We start from the raw sequence: 19,575 nt of genomic DNA, 5'->3' as shown, positions 1-19,575 counted from the left end.
GGTGCCAGGGTGGGGAATACCAAAAATGTCTTTAAATACCTGTTGGCAAGGGCGTCCAGCTTTTCAAGATGGGTTGCGCACATGTCGTTCACAGTAAGATGATACCTCAAGGATGGAAGCAAATATTGCACATAAATGCGAATTTTATATTCAGCACGAATGGGGAGTTTTGATGTTGTCAGGCCCGATGTCAACATCTGTCTGACATACTCGTAAATATCAAATTCTTTGTTATTAAAAGTGATAAGAGACCCTAAAATTTATGAGATTCAGTTTTGACTGAAGGTATAGCAGTCTCACCCAACTGATAAAGCAAATCGGATGACGAGCCACGGACAAGTGACAAGAACGACATTTTGCAGGTTTGAGTTTCAGACCCATCGTGGCAGTAAGCGAGTTGATTTTGGATATCAAACGCTGGTGAGTGCGCTTATTGCCAGTAATGAGGCAGAAATCATCTGCAAAAGGAGTGGTAATAACTTTAGTGCCGTCGATATCATATCCGTGGCTCATCTCAGATTCAAGAAATTGAATTATGGGATCAAAACACATAATGAAAATGATTGGTGAGAGTGGGTCGCCCTGGAAGATGCCCCGTTTAAACTGAAAGTTAACGGAAGACCATTGCTTGGTTGTAATCTTACCAGATATGTTGGCATACAAATTGAGGATGTACTTTTGACTTCATTAGGAACATTGCATCTATTGAAAGAATACTCGATAAGATCATGTGGAACGGAACCAAATGCATCTTCCAGGTCGAACCAAGTAAAATGAACAGTACGATTTTTACTCTTAGCATGGCGAATTATTTCATGCACTACTTGGTTGTGCTCAATACAGCCATTTTTGCCTTTTAAGAATGCTTTTTGGAGCTGAGGATTTACAATTTTATTGTCCACGATGAAATTTTCAAGTCTATTGGAAATGATTTGGTGGTATAATTTTCCAATACATGAGGAAAGAGCGATCATCCTAAAGTTTGATGGAATGTCAGTTTCACCCTTTTTGTGAAGAAGAACAACTTTGCTTTCAGTCCAGCTAGAAGGCGGTGTACCATTGGCAGAAATCTTGTTGAAAAGAGTCGCCATAAAGTGATGAGTGCACGGAAGCTTTTTTAACAAACCATAGGTGATACTGTCGGGGCCGGGAGCCGAGTTGGAACTTTTTCTTTGAAGAGTAGATTTAATGTCTTTTGGTTTAATATAAGACATATTAAACTCAGTCATATTCTCAGGAGGAGTACGAAGGTTGGGAATCCAGGACAAATCGTCAAGATTTAACTCTACTGGTGTTGAGTACTTTCCCTGATAAAACTCGTCGGCAACCGTTTTATTGAACGTAGGGTATTCTTGGTTTTGATATAATGAACCATTAACTAGTTTCTTGCCAAAGTTCCAAAAATCAGACCGAAAGAGTTTCTCTTCGTGTTTTGTACATCTTGCCGTTTCATTTTTCTTATTTTCCTTTTTCAAATAGTCGTATGCACGCAGTGCCTCGAAAAATTCTTGCTTTGCTTCGGCGGTGGCATTTTTACGAAAAGCTTGTTTTCTCAGTTTATTCTTTGTTTTGCGAATATCGTTTAAAGTTTTCGGATCACGGCGAAAAAATGTCTTGTTCTCGCCATTTGATTTAATAAATTCAGGATTTGATCTGAAGAAGTCGAAAAGAATTACACCAAAACAGTCACCTGCATCTTCGGGTGATAATTCACCTGCAGCCAGAATGCAATTCGATATGTCTGATGTGCTCTAATGTCCCACAATAAATACTGTCCAAACGTTCATACCCCATCCCCATCCCTTAAAGCAACGCATTGCTTTCAAAAGCAACATGTTGCCGCAATACATCATCATCATCATCATCATCATCATCATCATCATCATCATCATCATCATCATTATCATTATTATTATTATTATTATTATGCCTATTATTATTATTATTATTATTATTATTATTATTATTATTATTATTATTATGGAATAGTGGGGATTTTCCGAATTATTAATGACTCTAATTGAGTTTTTTTACTGTACCCAAAGGGGTTTTCCCTAAAACATGTCATAACACACAAACTCTTGGTTTTCCCCTTTTTCTTATCGCTTATGAAATACTTTTAGCTTGCAAACAAAGTTAAATCAAATTAAATTACTTAGGGCACATCTCAATAGAGCACTTAAAAATAGGTGTCATTAAATCCTAGAGGGATGCAATCTAGGCCCTCTTACATCCTAACTAATAGTCGTATGGAGACTATGATATTAGACGTATAATATTTGATGTAACATATCTACGTTATTTAATCTAGTCCCATTCTATTTCCAGTAATGTTTAAGTTCTAACGAATGTTTGATGACGAAAAAAAAATCTATAATATGTTACATATTATAACATCTAGCAGAAATATATTATCGATTTTTCTTATGATATGTGTCCCAAGGTATAATGTATACATACTAAATAATTGCGGGCCCAACACGGATCCTTGATGAACACCAAACTCGACGGGCTGAGGAACAGAAAAATCATTTTCCACAGTCACGCGAAAAGTGCGATTTTGGAGGTAATTTTGAATCCAATGTAAAACGGTACCAGAATTGTGAAAAGTGTCTTGAAGCCGATGAAATAAAATGTCATAGTCAACAGTGTCGAACGCTGACGAAAGATTTAATAACACCAACAATACAACCCGGTGATTATCAATTTCAGCTAAAATGTCGTTCTTTACACGAAGTAATGCCGTTTATGTGCTGTGTTGCGGCTTATATGCCGACTGAAACTGCTCATAAAGTTGGTTAGCAGTCGGGTGTTTATTGATTTGATCAACACAATTCTTTCAATGATCTTTGAGAAATAGCAAATGTTAGACACCGGACGATAATTTTTCAAGCTGTTGCGCAGGGGCGTAACCAGACTTGACCTTCCGAGGCGGCAAGATTGAAAAATGTCCCAATTCCTGATCAAAAGTTGTAGTATTTATGTGCGAGTGGCTTGCCGTGAAGCGTTAAACGGGTGAGGTCCAGGGGCCCGCCTTAGGGCCCCTGGTGGGATCCAGGTGGTGGAACCCCCTGAAGCTCCTGGTTTTTGGCATATTAGAAGCTAAAAATCAGTGTTTCAGAGTACAAATTTCACAATGAAAGTAGTATAGATCTTCTGCCCTCTTTCTTTCCCCTTTTCTCTGCTCCCTTCCCTTTTTCTTCCCTCTTTTTTCTTTCCTTCTTCTTCTTTTTCTTCTTCCCTCTTTCTTTCCTCTTTTTTCTTTTCTTTCCCTTTTCTCTTCCCTCTTTTTCTATCCTTTCCCCTTCCCAATTTTTTGCTCTTCTTCTTTTGCAGCTTGCCCCCCGCCCCCACTGGTTACGCCACTGCTGTTGGGGGTCCAGTGATTGGTTTTGTAAATTGGCGACACCACTGCCTCACGAAGCACCATTGGGAAAGGTCCACTGGCAAGAGATTCATTTACAATATCAATATTTTCTTTGAGGAGCCACGTGAGGATTGGATCTAAAACACAACATTTGTTTGATAGTCCACCTATGATCTTACTTACTTGTTCTTCAGTGACTGGCTTAAATTGCTGAAGTTGGTTCACCTGTGTGTATACTTGATTACCACTCTCTTGTGTGTATTCCTGAAAAGTTAGTTTCTCCTGTATGCACTCTTGTTCTGGTTCAACTTCAGCATCTTTTTCTGATCTTACCTATTTTTTCAACAAAGAAATTAGCAAATTTATCTAAATTTTGGCCCCCATTATGACCTTCGACCCCTTGTAGAAAGCATAGAAGGCATAGAAAAAATAGAGCAAATCCTAGTTTTATCATCTGACCTTTAGAAGTTTTAGAAAACATAGGCTCCACTAAAGTACCAAGACAAAATGCTAAGTCAAATACATGTAGTACTACACACACCATGCACTATACGATAAAATATCTTAGCAGCAATTTTTCCAAAAAATTTTGAGTAGACTCTTTTTATAACCCGATATTTGCGTTTGCATACTAGGAACAATAGGAATACTGAGTAACAACAACGTAACAAAGAATAATAATTTATCGAACAACACTTTATTTGTTATCAGAATATCAAACATATTTATTTGTTGATCAATATATAAAACATACATACACAAACAAGTTCGAAATTTAGGGTTACATTTCAACTCGGAGCAGTGTGAGAAGTCTTCTCCCTGTGGGATGCTAAGATATCCTTTTGTGTTTTTCAGCCCATTTTCCAAAAATAATTCCAAAAAAGCAGCACTCTCCATACTTTAATTCCCGAGAAAATTTAGGATATATAACAAAACCTCATTACATTTCAGCCTCTTATTTCCCTTTAACAAAACGACTCATTTTCAGCCAGTGACTGTAGACTATTGATTTTATGCTAATGCTGTTACGTAATCAAGTGTGTGATATAATTTTACATGTGTTGTTTGAAAGACAAAGGTGCGGTGTTTATGATCATAGAGAAATTCCATGAAAATAATACATGGGGTACAAGTCAACTCTCATTAATTACTGACCGCCCCTCGTACTAAATTTTAAAAAACCGTCACATTATTATTATTCAGCATCTGACTTCTTCCTGGTTTTTTCACCCCTCTTAACAGATGCTCCATTCTTCCTCTCCTTCTCATAGCCTGCTTCATCGCCTTCAGGAGACCAGGATCCACAGCGTGGGAAGTCTTCAGGGACTGGTGGAAGATCCGATTGTTCGCCAACCTGTACAGCAATTGTCATACCATCCTGGTGATAAAATATAAAAATAAATTAATGGAGCCATTTTATTGTGGATAATTTTCTATCGCTGAAAGAGAATAAAAGACATTTGGCAATCATGGCAATATGGAATTCTTTTAGACCTGATTAGGATAAGCATAAAACTCTGCACAGATGTACGGTCTCATGTACTACCCAGCAAACACAAAACGTTTTCGACATGATTCGCAAAAGGTTATAAAAGGTTGTCAGAAAACGTTTAAATGTCGGGTTATATAAAGGGTATATTAAGAGTATAAAACGTTTTCATAACCTTAAAAAACATTGTTTGATAATCTACTGCTCAGCAAACAAAAATGTTTTACAGAAAACGTTTAAATTTCGGGTTATATAAAGGGTATAAAATCGTTTTAATAACATTCCAAGAACATTCTTGAAAACTTGATACAAAACATTCTAAACAGAATGTTATTTTGGGAGTTGAAAAAATATTTTGCGAAAAATGTTTGCCCAAAATATTTGCAATAACGTTTTAAAAACGTTTTCATGACCTTTATATAACCCGACATTTAAATGTTATTAAAACGTTTTGAAAAAACATTTTAAGAACATTTCTGTGTTTGCTGAGTGCAAATATTTTAACATAATGTTATTTAAGTGTTGACAAAATATTTTGCAAAAAATGTTTGCAAAAATAGTTTACAATAACATTTTGAAAACATTTTAAAATATTGTTGTAGTGTGTTTTCATACAAAACGTTTTAAAACGTTTTCATGACCTTTATATAACCCGACATTTTAATGTTATTAAAACGTTTTTATGCAAACCAAAAGCCAAAATATAACTTTTTAAAACGTTTTTGTGTTTGCTGGGTACACAATTCTGGGTAAAATAAATAAAATAAATGTTGACATTTATAAAGCACCTTTCACATGTATCAAAGCGCTTTACATTTATTCCGCTGTCATTAGAAAATGTCAGCTGCCATACAATTGTACAATGCCCAAGACATGCCCATACCTTTGGGCGGCGCTCAATGGACAATATTCATAACAGCTTCCCATTTCACCCCTGATTAGAGAGAGGCAAGTAAGGTAAAGCGCCTTGCCCAGGTGCACAACACGATGGCACCGCCGGGGCTCGAACTCGCAACCCTCCGATTGCGAGCTAGAGCCAGTACCGCTGCGCCACCGTGCTCTCACAAGGGCCCAAGTGAAATTTTTCAGTATGAGTTAAGATATAGAGGTTGAGAAGTGATATTTTGTGATTTGTTCCACCCCACCCACAAAATGCATGATCATTTCACCATACGGCAGTACTATTTATACATGTATTGTTGACCCATTGGTACAAGAGTCATCAACAAGTTCTGTTAAAAAAGAACCACAACCGCGAATTGTGGATATCCAACTTTAACCCCTTTTACTGATTTAAACACATGTTAATAATAAGAATGAGGATGGGGTTAAGAAGTAGAAGAAGAAGATGATGACGAAGAAGAATAAGAAGAAAAAAAGAACAAGAAGACACCCATCCTTATTCTTATTATTAACATATGTTATAATCGGTAAAAGGGGTTAAAATGTAAATATTTTAGTTAGTGTTAAGAAGAAGAAGAAGAAGACACAATAGCAATATACGTACGGCGATATGGAATATTTTGTGACAATGAAGTAGCCACCATCCAGGATTGCCTGCTTTAAATCTTATGATGGTATATCCATCTCCCTGGACCTGTACGGTGTCTTTCTCCACAGCATTCTCTAGCTTCCTTGTAATGTTACCTAATATAGGTAAAATGCATTAAAGGTATGGTATTTATTATCTTATAAAATTACAGGGTGTCCCAGAATGATTTATACCGGGAAACATGGATTTTTTAGGTATGAACGGCATTTCTATTGGTGATATTGTTTTGCATTTTAAGTTCTAAATTTATTTAGCTTTCTCAGATATTTTAGATTTTAAAAGTTGGACGTTTCTAGTAGAAATTAGAGAGGATTGCGTAAAAATGGTGAATTCCAAGTTTTGACAAAGCAACCTATTTTGAAAATCTGTAAAATTATTAACCGTTCAGCACAAAGTTATTTGGAAAATGTTATGCAGTATATTTGTTGTGCCCTGTACTTAATATAGTCGATATCTATCGTTTATTTATGATGTTAGGAAGCAATCCTTGTATGGAATAAAGGATTTGCTACGCATGAGTGACCTTAAACCATTCTTTCTTTGGCGGCAGTTTTGAAGCCAATTATTGCGGTGTGTGAGTTTCATCATTTGAAATGCTGACAGAAATGGATTTTTCATAAAAGTATAGAGAAGGTTCGACCTTAGTGTCTCAGCATGCATTTATGTCCACAGTATATTGGCAACGTGACGAAGAAGATCAAAATTTACTGCGGAGGATCCTTGAGGAAGTTATATCCTCTGTAATAATGACATTTTTGGGTAAAAATTGGGCTAAAAATCACATAAAAAGTACGTTTTTCAACCTAAATATCTGATATCATATTGAAATGTTTCACTTAATTCCATATCAAGAATTATCTAGCATTGTAAGCTCTACATCTGTGCCAAATTTGGTGTATTTCCTATAAAAGAATACAGGATTTAAGTGCGGCTGAACGATGATGATAAAGGATGTGTTATGATGCCTGTAAATTACACACATGCAGTTTTCGTCCATTTTCAGTAATAGCAATGTCACGCGAAAACGAATCAAGCTATTTCCATGAAAGTCACAGAATAAGTAGTAGACATGTGTGGCATTGTATTGCACTTATTAAGATTAGATACGCTGTTGACTATATATTTTTGATATTTTGTTCAAACAGGGTATAAATCATTCTGGGACACCTTGTACATGGATGCCTATCACCAAAACAAGTATCGGATTGCAGCGGTTTGGATGCTGCTGGACACCACACAACACCATTGGGATGTGGTGCCACGTTTTCGTTTATACGATCTAACAAACATATTTGACTATTTAAGGTTTGTAAATTGGAAACACACAAATTTGGCACGTGTAAAGAGGTAGGGGCAAAGATTTTTGGCCGGCCGTGGGGAGGTGCACGCAATTTATGGCAAGCCGTTTGGTAATTTGACCCCTGAGGTTCATGATTATTGCACAGCCCTTAATGTAACTCGTTGACCCATCATCTGGATCATGTACTACACGACAACCTGTGGTCACCTTCTGGACAGAATGAAACCCCCAGGTAATTCAAGTTGTGAAGTGAAAATGCGAACATTGCCGGGTTGTTAAGGTAGGTGTAACGTAAATACATAAAATCATATCCTCTTAAAAATTAATGTCCATGAATAAAAAATAAATTGTTTAAAAATATTACATCAAGACGGTGTTAAAACCTAATCAGAATAATAAGTCTACCTTGTTGATCCAATTGGATAACATCGTCCACAGTCGTTCCGCGTGGTAGTTTTCCGATAGCCACCACTCGGAAATTATATCCATGAAAGTGCATGGGATGGTCGGCCCCAAAGAAATCCTCAGCGACAAACACTATTTCGACCAGCTTCCAAAGAAAGTAATGGTAAATTAGCGTTAGTATTTCGCTAAAAATGTCTTTGTGTGTGGGGTGTATTTCTCTGTTTGTTTGGTTTAATGCTTTTAAAGGTGTCCAGTTTTTATTAACAGTCTTTAGGTCAATTCAGGAGTTAATGGGCGAACGTGGATGTGGATATTTTTGGTCGGCTATCGAACCATGTTAACATTGAAGTCGAACGCTCACACGCTGAATATCGTTGACAACTATAATCGGGCTATATGCGTCTGGTTAGCGATATTTAGGTTATAAAAACATGGCAATAATTCGGACTTTTGTCAGTTTTTGACTCCTGTGGTCGTGGATCCAACAATTTGACATTTGAACCCATGGATGGTACACGCGTATCAGAGTGAATACTTTGTGGTTAACCAAGTTAAATGAATACTTCAGTGTGGTTAACCAAGTTAAAGGAATACTTAAGTGTGGTAAACCAAGTATAAAAGCGACTCAATTTCAACTCGGGGTTTGGTATTTTACATTAAGTTGAATTAAAACCATACCTGTCCCAAGTCAACTTTGATCATCTGAGTGCAAGTGCAATACTGGTTAATACAATCATCCCTAGCAGCAAGGGTTTCATCGGCATCGCAAAAATCTTCCTTTGGAACGTCATCAAGTTGTGAGAGAAGTGGTGATGGCGGTCTTTTGAAACTGACGTAGTTAAGTTGGCGAGTAGCTCGAGCGAAATCTGTGAGTTCTGGATTGGGGTAGTCCTTGGGGTCATACATTCCCCATCGAGACACCGTGTTGATACCTACTGCTACTGCCATGTAGTAACGAACATCCGGCTCTCCATAGATTCTTTCATCAGTAGTAACTATTGAGAATGTTCAAAGAAGGGTTGGGTTATTATATTAATCATGTAATTAGTTGTCTCGGTTTGTGTTCCTCCGTCACTAAACTAAAGTGACGAAGGAGCACAAATCGGCTTGGACCGAGACTAGTGAATTAGACGATCTTTAGCTGGTTTTCGTTGTTAAAAGGGATTCAATTATGTTTCACCGTTGTCCGTCCGCCGCGTCAGCGTGGTATACTTCGCTCGGACAGCTCAAACATTCTCAATTTTCAGGTTGTACCACACGGTTCAGGTCTAACTACATGGTTGTGGTAATTCTTTGGCAACACTTGTAACAAACAAGTGAAAATTATGACTTGCTTTCAATTCTGGTTTCAATTGAACCTCACTTCATCTTTTACCTCGAGTCAAAATTGATGTTTTCGAATCTGAAAAAAGCTCATTATTTTGTTCTCATTACCTCAGTTGACATTAATTAAGCTAATTTAGACTAACACTTTCAGGTTTGGGCAGCTTCTGAGATGCGTTTCTTATGAAAGGAATGAACATGTATATCTACCTGCATCAATTTGGTCAAGATCCGGCGCATCTGGGTTTTCGAATTCAGATTTAGGATTCAAGTAAACGCCTTCATCACCATCATCTAAATATGGCTCTGATGGTTCTTCCTCTGGTGCTCCGTCATATCTCAGGATAGCAAAATCTTCTTGAACCGCAGCACAAGCTCCTTCAGTTGTAGCGAGACGAAACCAGTAGTTGCCGACATCCTTGTCAGCGGTAAGAACGAAGTCATATCTTTCCCCAGAAACCAGTCCAATGCGATCTACTACAATTGGTTTTATTGGGTTACCATCAGTTGCGATCACGGTAAGATTGTGGTCTTGCGCGTGGATGAAAACATGGCAAACGTTATTTCCAATGACGCGGAAACGGTATCTTTTGCCCTTTTCCACATTAAACACTTCTCGAGGTGTGTACGCGATTTCACCGTCTTTAGAGAATTCTACAAACACGCCTTTGCCGTTAATTATCATAGCATCCTGATCATTTGTACGTGGGGGAAATGCTGCAACATTGCTTACAGTTGGTTCGTGATGCCAATCTTGAAGAAAGACAACGTGTTCCGAAAGGTCATAATCGTAGAGGGCACTTTGCACATCTCGTTCTGGAGCTTGTTTTATAATGAAAGCACCGAAGGCGCCATCTTGACGTTGCTGATTAGAGTGCGAATGCCACCAGCGGGTTCCAGCGGGAGAAGCCTGTTTAAATATAAGTGATTATGAATATAATTACATGAATTGTCATTTTAACAAAAAAAATCTACACACAATAATTAGCACATTCTTTTGTTAATTTTGATGTATTTTTATGATGTGATTAATAAAGAATGATTGAATAAAATAATATATGTATGTTTTAGCATTATGTTGTGCCTATAAGTTTGTCTCTGGTGCATGACGTCACGCGTCCTGGGTTCAATTGACTGCGAGGCGGTGACAACATGATGGTACTGGCTTTGAAATACAGTAAGTCTGCATTTTACAGACTTTATAACCAATAAATCGCTTTACTTATTCTAGCTTATTTTCCCAAGCCAGTGAGTGGAGACCCCTACTTGAGTAAGGCGGGGCATGTTGTAAAATGTTAACAAAGCACTGATCTTTAAAAAATCCATAAGACCGAATTATAAAGACTAGTTTGCGTTTGACGTCAGGGCAACGGCGTGGCGTGATTGGTTGCTGACCTGCGCAGAACGGCATTTTTGGTCTGATTGACAGAACGTCATACGCAAAATAGTCTTTTTAAATTCGGACTTCAATTATAGTCTGCCATTTCTGTACCTTGAAGTTATAGGTAAAACTTGACTGTGCTGAAATAGGACATTGAGTTATCATAGCTGCACCATCCATGTATTGTGTGTCACGCTGATGTATGCCATGCCAATGGATTGTGGTACCTTCCGAGTTGCCAAGACGATTCCACACTTTCACTTCGATGTCGTCATCTTCGCAAACCTATAAATTACAAAATGCAACAATGAAAGGAAACCACTCAAAGATTACGTCTCAACATGCTCAATATGACGATAAAAATAGCGCATAATTCAATTTCTTGATATTAAGTCGAATTTTGGCAAAAGAATCTCGTAGGAGGCTCACACTCATTTTGAGCACTACATTTGGCGATCATAATTATAATAGACCAGTCAAATTATGGAAATCACCCATCACTAATTGCAACAGAATTTTTTAATCACCAGTCATTTCAGAAAAGTATAATTATTAAAGAACATATTAAAAGTCCCCAAAAGTCCAAAATGGCAGCTTATGCAGGGGTGGAATTGGTCAACTGTTGTTAAAAACCATACCATTTCGTCATAAGGATTCAGAAAAAGTATTGATTGACCTATGTCCCATAAATATTTCTTGGGGAAAATGTCAAATGTCAAAATTTGGATTCCACAAGGGGAAAAATATTGAAAAATGCTCTGATTTTGATTTTAAAAAATTGTTTCATATTGCTCCGCTTAGAGAAACATTTGAAAAAAAACCATCCAAAACAATGCCACTTTTCTCATTTCGATTTATTTTTGCCAAAGGAACAGTTTGATCTTTGACCTTTTTGCTTATAACTCAAAAACTGTATGGAGGAGACTGGTCAAACTACACTTTTTCTGAATCCTTCTGATGAGAGCAAGACATTGGTATGAGTTTAAACAAGATTTGACCAACTTTGAAATTTCACCTCCCGCATAAGCGGCCATTTTGGATTTATGCAAATTAGACACTGTTCCACTACTTGGACTTTTGGGGACTTTTGATATTGTCTTTATATAATATACTTTTCTGAAATGAATGGTGATTAAATAATTTCTGTTGCAATTAGTGGTGGGTTTAGCCCTGATTTTTCCTTAATTTGATTGACCTTTATAGATCCATGACTTTTTGTATGGTGATGAGACATATTCCGCTCTTATTTTATATTTTGAAACAAACTATATTGTTGATACGTTGTATTTGGCGTATTTGCAGTTTAAAAGGAAATAAGCAAATGCGATCATGTGTATTTTGCAACAGCAGGTTATGGTTCAATTTTTGAAAAAGAAGGCGGTCCCTTTCTTACCTCTATCGGTGGTCCAGGAATTTGTCTATTAACAGTAACAATGGGACGTTGAACTCCATTGATTGGAATACACCCCGGACGATCACAATCTGTCATGTTGAAGGGACAATCATAGCAGGCAGCTGACAATGACTGAAGCCATTCCACGGTGAACACATACCGACAGGTCTTGGGTTCCGGAGGCCACTTACACTCACGGACACATTCGTGTTCTACGGGGTTGTCAGGCACAACGTATTCTGGAGCGCGGAAAATCCGACCTGTTTTAAATGATATGGAATGAATATGAAGATATAGTTTAACAAAATGCAGTTCCTTGAAGGGTTGGCTGGTTGGCGTGATATGGCAAGAAAAGTGAGAATTCGAGCAGTGTTTTGAATTTTCTGAAGACGATGGAACTGGTTTGCTGGTAATCTATAGAGAAGTGCATTGATGTTTTCCAAACGAGAAGAGATGAATGTTCGAATAATTTGTTCAGTAGCATCGCGACTTAGGTACTTGGGGATCCGGCTGATGTAAGAATACGGGTGAAATAAAGCTCACCATCTAAATGAAGCGCTTTGGACATTTTGGCTCGCTCAGGGTCGGTTTGCGAAACTCATGTACATCCTACATAATGAACCTATTACACACAATATACAATTGATATAGTTCATAAATATGATAAATCATGAAGTAAACGAAGCTAAACATCATTCCGGGACATTGTCAGACCCAACCAATTTTCAAGTTCCACTTGAGGACCCTGGATGAGAAAGACTAAAATTGTTCAAGTTACTTTGGTCGTTTGCCGCGACTATTACATTGGGTTTTGAAAGTCATAATTATAAAATGCATTTTTCACGTATGAATTTGGCTTTAGAAAGAACAGTTGAATACAATGAGCTGATAAGGCTCGGTCAACACAATGCCAGGTCTATAAATATATTATGTATTTGTTGGCTTCTCGTGTTAAAGTCGTATTCAGTGATACCAGAGATGGTAATGGTAAAAAAAATAAAATTGTTTATAAGTTGCCTAAGAGCGAAGGATAAGCCATTAGGTATTTTTGTTATGAAACATTTGGCAAAACAATGAGCAAAACAAACATATTGACAAAGAACTTGAATCCCCATTCAAATATATGCAGTTAATTTCTCTACTAACCTTAATTTAATAGTTTGTCTAGTAAAATAGCACGCTTTTTGCGCGTTATTCAGTTTTTCCCGCTGTGTTATTTGTTTTTCAAATCCACCACACAAAAATTTCACGTCTGACATCGCCAGACGTCAAAATAGCCTAAATCGTAAATCTTAGTAAAATTCTTCTTCTTGACCACAGTGTAACCTCCTTGAGAGATGAAAAATTTAAAAAAATTAAAAGGACATTTCGTGATCCACAGCATCATCCCCCCACTTTTCTCGAAAAAAATTGAGATTTTGGGCTACATAATGCTTAGTGTACAAAAAATTCTTGCAGATTAATTATTTAGCAAAACTATCGTGAAATTTGAATTTCGTTCTGGTATACCATAACGAAAATACATTGTCTATGGAGCAGTGATATACACATTTATAACTCGCAAACGCAAAATCGGTTCGGAATCAAATTTAATTTTTGGAATTAGTATTTTCGTGGATATCTACTGAATAATGTCATAAAAAGAGGATGCTAGGATCATAAAATACTCCTCTAAAGGCTTTTAACTATTCAATTAAGATATAAATCATGTTTAAATATTGTAAATATCTTAATATAGTTTTGAAGCATTAGGCTGAGTTTATTTATTTATTTATTTATTTATTTATTTATTTATTTATTTATTTATTTATTTATTTATTTATTTATTTATTTATTTATTTATTTATTTATTTATTTATTTATTTATTTATTTATTTATTTATTTATTTATTTATTCTGGATGGCTCTTTCAAGGTCTCCCAAGAGGTCCAGATAACTATTACAAACAAAATTTTAACAGAATAAGTATACAACGAATCCAATATTAATATGGGGTCTTTATAGTGACGTCTTAATAACATTGTGATACAAGTGACAAATCGTTAGCTCAATTAAAGAAAATATTAACCCAATAGGTTAAAATGTACTGACGGTTTTGTAATTGAAATTGAAATCCAGATGATTAATCAATCTTAGTATGAATTAATATAGATACTAATACAAGACTTATTCAGATTGAGATTTGAACATTAATATAATGGATTTAAAATTCCGGAATTGAAATTCAACTTGACTCCTGAATATCGTGTACGCCACCATAGAGAGCCATCAGCATAAAAGATATTAAGACATGGCTTTTCAACCAATATCAATGCGAAATAGTAAATTCTAAAGTTCAGTGGGTTGTCTTTTTGTTTGTCCTTTACGCATGATATCTCTTGTATTATTATTATTTTAGGGGTTGGTACGGGTTGCATTCGGCACCGTACCACAAGTACAGGCATCAGCAACACAACAATAAAATAACAAAATAATGGGTGCTTTGTGGTATTTTGATTAATAGATCGAATGGGGAAAACTGATGACAATTAACCTGTTCGGATTGCTAGATTTTGCTGTATTTTACCTGTGGAAATGAAGTACGCTCTAAATTCTTAAAGTCCCATTCCGTGATCCCAGCGCAATTGCAAAAAAAAAAAAAAGATAAGATAAGATAAGATAAGATAAGATAAGATAAGATAAGATAAGATAAGATAAGATAAGATAAGATAAGATAAGATAAATAAATAAATAAATAAATAAATAAATAAATAAATAAATAAATAAATAATTAAATAAATAAATAAATAAATAAATAAATAAATAAATAATGGATCATATGGTATGGATATGAAATACGCTCTAAATTCTTAAAGTTCCATTCAGTGAAATTTTATTGATTTCAATTCAGCCTGAAAATAATTTCTGGATTTTAAAGGACACACTTTGGTATACAGTAGTCTTTGATCATTGTAAATAAACTTTTAAATTCGGATTGTCTTAAAAAAATACTGATGTAAGGCCGTGTAAAATTAATATTTTGGTTCTCGTCCCCTCCCTCCTCAATTTCTGGGATTTGTCAGATTTTTTTGATTTTTAGATTTTTCAATTTTTTAAGACTTTGGAATGATTTATGAAATCTTCATACATATAAATAAGTTTATTAGAGAACAAGCATCACTTCCAAGTCTTTTTTGTGGTACTCTAGGGGTTTATCCTCAGAATCTCACATTTGAAAAAAAAAAAAAAGGGCCTCATCGTTTCCTCGAACACTGTTGAAAAAAACCGAAAACTACTGACAATACTAATTTTACATTGAAAAAAAAAAAAAAAAAACACCTCCCTCCCTCATCAATTCATGAAAATCCTCTGGACGAGAACCAAAACATTAATTTTATACGGCCTAACACTGAAAGAAATTGGGCAAAACAGCAAAATGTACGCAGCGTAAGGCCATCTTAATTCAATACCGGTAGTTCGTCTCAAAGCCCCCGCGCGCATTAGTAAAATCGCTCGCTTTTGCGCATTATACCCGCTAGATTGAGTAAATTTAAGTTTTCCGCTGTTTTTTTTCCAAATCCACCACACAAAAATCCCACGTTTGACATAGTCAGACGTCAAAATAGCCTAAATCGTAAATCTCAATCAAATTCTTCATCTTGGCTACACTGAAACCTCATTGAAAGATAAAAAGGTGGTCTATTCTTGTCAAAAAGCTCGTCACCCAGATAAAAAAGGGCTTTATTTGAGACGAATTAAAATCTGCACAAGAAGTAACGCAGCTGTTATAAATACGCCTATAGGCTCCAGAACTAATAATTGTTTTCATAGTATTTCAACATCAAAGGACGGATGATTTATTTACGCAGATTTTGATACCCTATTTGTCCAATTTTGTTCGAAATTAACAACACACCATTGTTTTGAAAGAAAAACCCGAATTTAAAAGTTGCAGCTATTTGTATCGATTTGAAGTCAGCGCGAAGATAATTGAAGGTTATATGTAATGCTTGTGTAATAACCATTGATCGTTGTGCGTAAATAAATCATCCTTCGTTCTATGTTGAAATATTGTATTGTGAAAACAATTATTCTGAAGCTATATGCGTATTTATAACAGCTGCGTTACTTTTTGTGCAGACTTTATTAAATTAAGATGGCCTAAACACAGCAAAAAGCCACAACTGACATATTTCCGTGAGTGAGTTGTAACCATAGTTGGATCCATATATTGTTGCCATAGTATACCACCTTACAAACGTACGGTGTTATTGACATGAAAGATTAGCTTAGTCACGGAAAAATGGTGCTCAATTTGTTGGCAACATACTCAGGTTACAAGAACTTAAAATGACGGGAGTGCAAGAAATCATCTAACGCAATGAGGGCGAGACTTTTGGTCTTTTGCATACAGTCATAAATTGATGAGAACATGTTTTTGACCATTATCTCATACATAATCTTTATCAGTTGTGCCCTTTTGTCCTGTTGAAAAATATAGGACAGAATATAACCTTGGCCCGGGACCTTGGCATATTACTTGATACAATACAGATTTTTAGTTCTCCTATAATTCTATTCACTTACTATTATGGCTACGGAATCGTAGCCATCAAAAATAGTAAGTCCAGTTGAATAGAATTATAATTTAGTACAACTATTTGACCTACCTGGATGATCGATACTATTCATGAATAAATCAACTGGTTACCAATAATTTTGTAAATTAAATAACGTTTACCACTTCTACAGTATATATTATACACTGTATAATATATATAATATACAGTGATATTCTAGTCAATAAAAATATATGAAAATTCAGTTTTAAAGATTAAAACATATTTACACACTGGTATTTTTCTTCGATTGCAGCTAAAGAGAAATTACCATTCAAACTTAAGTTAAATTCAATTTGCATTTTGCAATGAAACCTGGATATACGTCGTATAACATGAATGAGATGTAACGTTAGGTATAGAAAGTTTATTCAAAAGTTTGATTACAGTGTCACGCCACAGAGGTACAAGATGTAACATTAAGATGACACTTGTCTAATTTTGGTTCCATAGGGAATAAAAATGAAAATTACTCTGATTTTGTTGAAAATAGTCTCAAATTATTTGTCTTTCCATTATATATCAGAAAAGCAGAGAATCAATTTGCGCTATGTAGGATGCTTCGTTACCTTGGAAACATATCAGAATAGGACAATACCCATTGATTTCTATTAAGGCAGGTGGTTAAAACTATTCCTTTTTATCTGATTTCTTGCAACAAAACAAATAATTTGAGATCATTTTCATCAAAATCAGAGCAAAGTGGTCAAAATAAGACCTGTGACGTCACAATGTTATTCATTTGCCCATAACTTCATAACCATGAGTCATAGATATGTCAAAGTACAATTTGTCTGAATCCTTATTGCCAGAGAATTACGGTGGTATTTTGAACAAGTTTGAGTAATTTCGGACTTGACCCGCTGTATAAAGCTCAATAACATATTCCCACTAAATGGGGGGAGATGATGAAATGCCATAACCTGACATGGATCAGTTCTACATGTACTGTTTCTTTGCCAAAAATGTCTTCTTTAAAATGATTGCATGATTGTAGCGCTACATGTAGTTTACGGAAATTTAATGCACTATTGCATTGAAGGTCTGTGAACAGACATACAGGGTGAGTAAAAAAAAGTGCAATAGAGCAAATAATCGATTTTTATGTAAGAACCAAGTCGAACTTTCTCATTACTGAAAATTTCTATAAATGCCACACTCAATAATTACCTTCTGTGAAAATATGAAGTGAATCGCGATTTCCGTTTAATTTATATGAGTGCTTTTGCTGTGATACCCAATTTATCAATATCATTTGTCCACGTGATACCATGTCGTATTCTGAATGAGAGCACACAATGCACGATAGAGGCACCAGCTCTGAAACTGACTTTAACTTAAATCTTTCTAACATTACTTTAAGTCCTTCATACCTCACTCGACTCACTTTTGTCCAACTTCCTGGATATTTTGTAATTCACTCCACTTCAATTTGCGCGCATTTCATTTAGACATTTGAAGAACCTGCCTACAAATTTGTATGTTTTTGATAGAGAGTAAAGGTAAAACGAAAACAACAACAACTAATGTTTCTACTCCTTAAACAAGACCAAGGGCAATAGCACTTTGGGTGCTCCATTTTATTTCAATGCCAATGAGGTTAAGAGAATTGCAATTGTTCCAAACCTACCTTGCATAGAGTAGTCCGACATTCAAATTCTAGATGTCTCTTGGACAAACATTAAAATTGGGTATTGCTATAAAAATGCTAATTCCTTTATTTTTCCACACAAGGTTACTAATGGAAATATCATTATATAAAATGTTTTAAAACCTAAAAGGTTCAACTCGGTTCTAAAATAAAAATGGATTCTTTTCTCTTTTGCACTTTTTTTTTTACTCACCCTGTACAGTGTACATGTTATATAGATCAGAACAATGCAAATTTGTTGCATTATATAAATGTAAACTTATAAAAAATAAACGATGCTACTTCCCTGGGAGACATAAGTAGTTTAGTCTCATTTTTTTCCGAATGTCTTGAATAATTGCGTGCACTATCATAAGTTTACGATAGTACTATTATTTATTATGTCCAAAATACTCCATTTCCATACCATAGTGGTGCCTCGTATTTGGACATTTCCTTAAACCTGTGTGATGTGCCACTGTTAAGTTTCTACCAGAAATTAAACGAATTTAAGTTATAAATATCATTAAAACGTTCTTACCGTTCACTCCAGTCCACGTGACGATAAAAACACCGGCAAGAATCGAGAAAACTTTCATTTTAGGATCCTTTATTTTCGAGGATACGTATCAACATATCGCACATAACCCGGCCAGAGACTGTAGCAACAGGTCCAATGCGCAAATTTTACAGTTCAGCTGATTTTGATAATGCAATCACTAGCGACGAGTGACCGACTGCTTTTCACTTGGAGTGTTAGACTCTACCTTTTGACAACATGTAAGGATAAATCTCATTGGTCAAGGGTAGACAAGGTACTGTTGGTCGAAGCAGCCAAAAAAATATCGATTTTCATTATGTAAATCAATATATTATTGAAAATTAACACTTCGATGTTTTGCAAAAGTTCATTCTACAAACCATATACTTTCAAACCTTGCTTGATTTATCGTTGTTAATGAGTTATGTACGTTTATGTAAATGTTGCAGGTGTTTCAGCCCTCCTACAGGAACCACATGACCTACAAAAGTATATCTGTGATATTTGAATTCTTCTACACACTCGCTATGAAATGAGCAATGCGATTTTTGCCAAAGCTGACTACCATTCGCAAGATGCTGTGAACTACCAAATCT

At 35.6% G+C, this 19,575-nt stretch overlaps 1 protein-coding gene across 1 annotated transcript; it reads right to left on the bottom strand.

Annotated features, from left to right (window-relative positions):
• Window positions 1–4,114: 4,114 nt before the first annotated feature.
• LOC140166411 (uncharacterized) lies at window positions 4,115–19,170 on the bottom strand. Its single transcript, XM_072189868.1, has 8 exons — window positions 18,980–19,170; window positions 12,211–12,470; window positions 10,929–11,102; window positions 9,647–10,346; window positions 8,792–9,108; window positions 8,114–8,258; window positions 6,364–6,503; window positions 4,115–4,745 (listed from the first exon to the last, which is right to left on the bottom strand). Exons 1-8 carry the CDS (start codon window positions 19,035–19,037, stop codon window positions 4,563–4,565), a joined length of 1,977 nt encoding a protein of 658 aa, XP_072045969.1. The 5' UTR covers window positions 19,038–19,170; the 3' UTR covers window positions 4,115–4,562.
• Between the last annotated feature and the right edge of the window lie 405 nt (window positions 19,171–19,575).

This window comes from Amphiura filiformis, chromosome 12 (assembly GCF_039555335.1).
Source record: "Amphiura filiformis chromosome 12, Afil_fr2py, whole genome shotgun sequence".
Taxonomy (NCBI): Eukaryota; Metazoa; Echinodermata; class Ophiuroidea; order Amphilepidida; family Amphiuridae; genus Amphiura; species Amphiura filiformis.
This window is presented reverse-complemented; position numbering and strand designations above follow the sequence as displayed.

Bases quoted from the DNA above. Each gene is read 5' to 3' on its own strand.
- LOC140166411 (XM_072189868.1), bottom strand. From the start codon at position 19,037: ATGAAAGTTTTCTCGATTCTTGCCGGTGTTTTTATCGTCACGTGGACT. The intron at 12,471-18,979 runs GTAAGAACGTTT...CATTTAAAACAG, and splicing joins CACGTGGACTGGAGTGAACG to GTCGGATTTTCCGCGCTCCA. The intron at 11,103-12,210 runs GTAAGAAAGGGA...TGTAATTTATAG, and splicing joins TTCCTGGACCACCGATAGAG to GTTTGCGAAGATGACGACAT.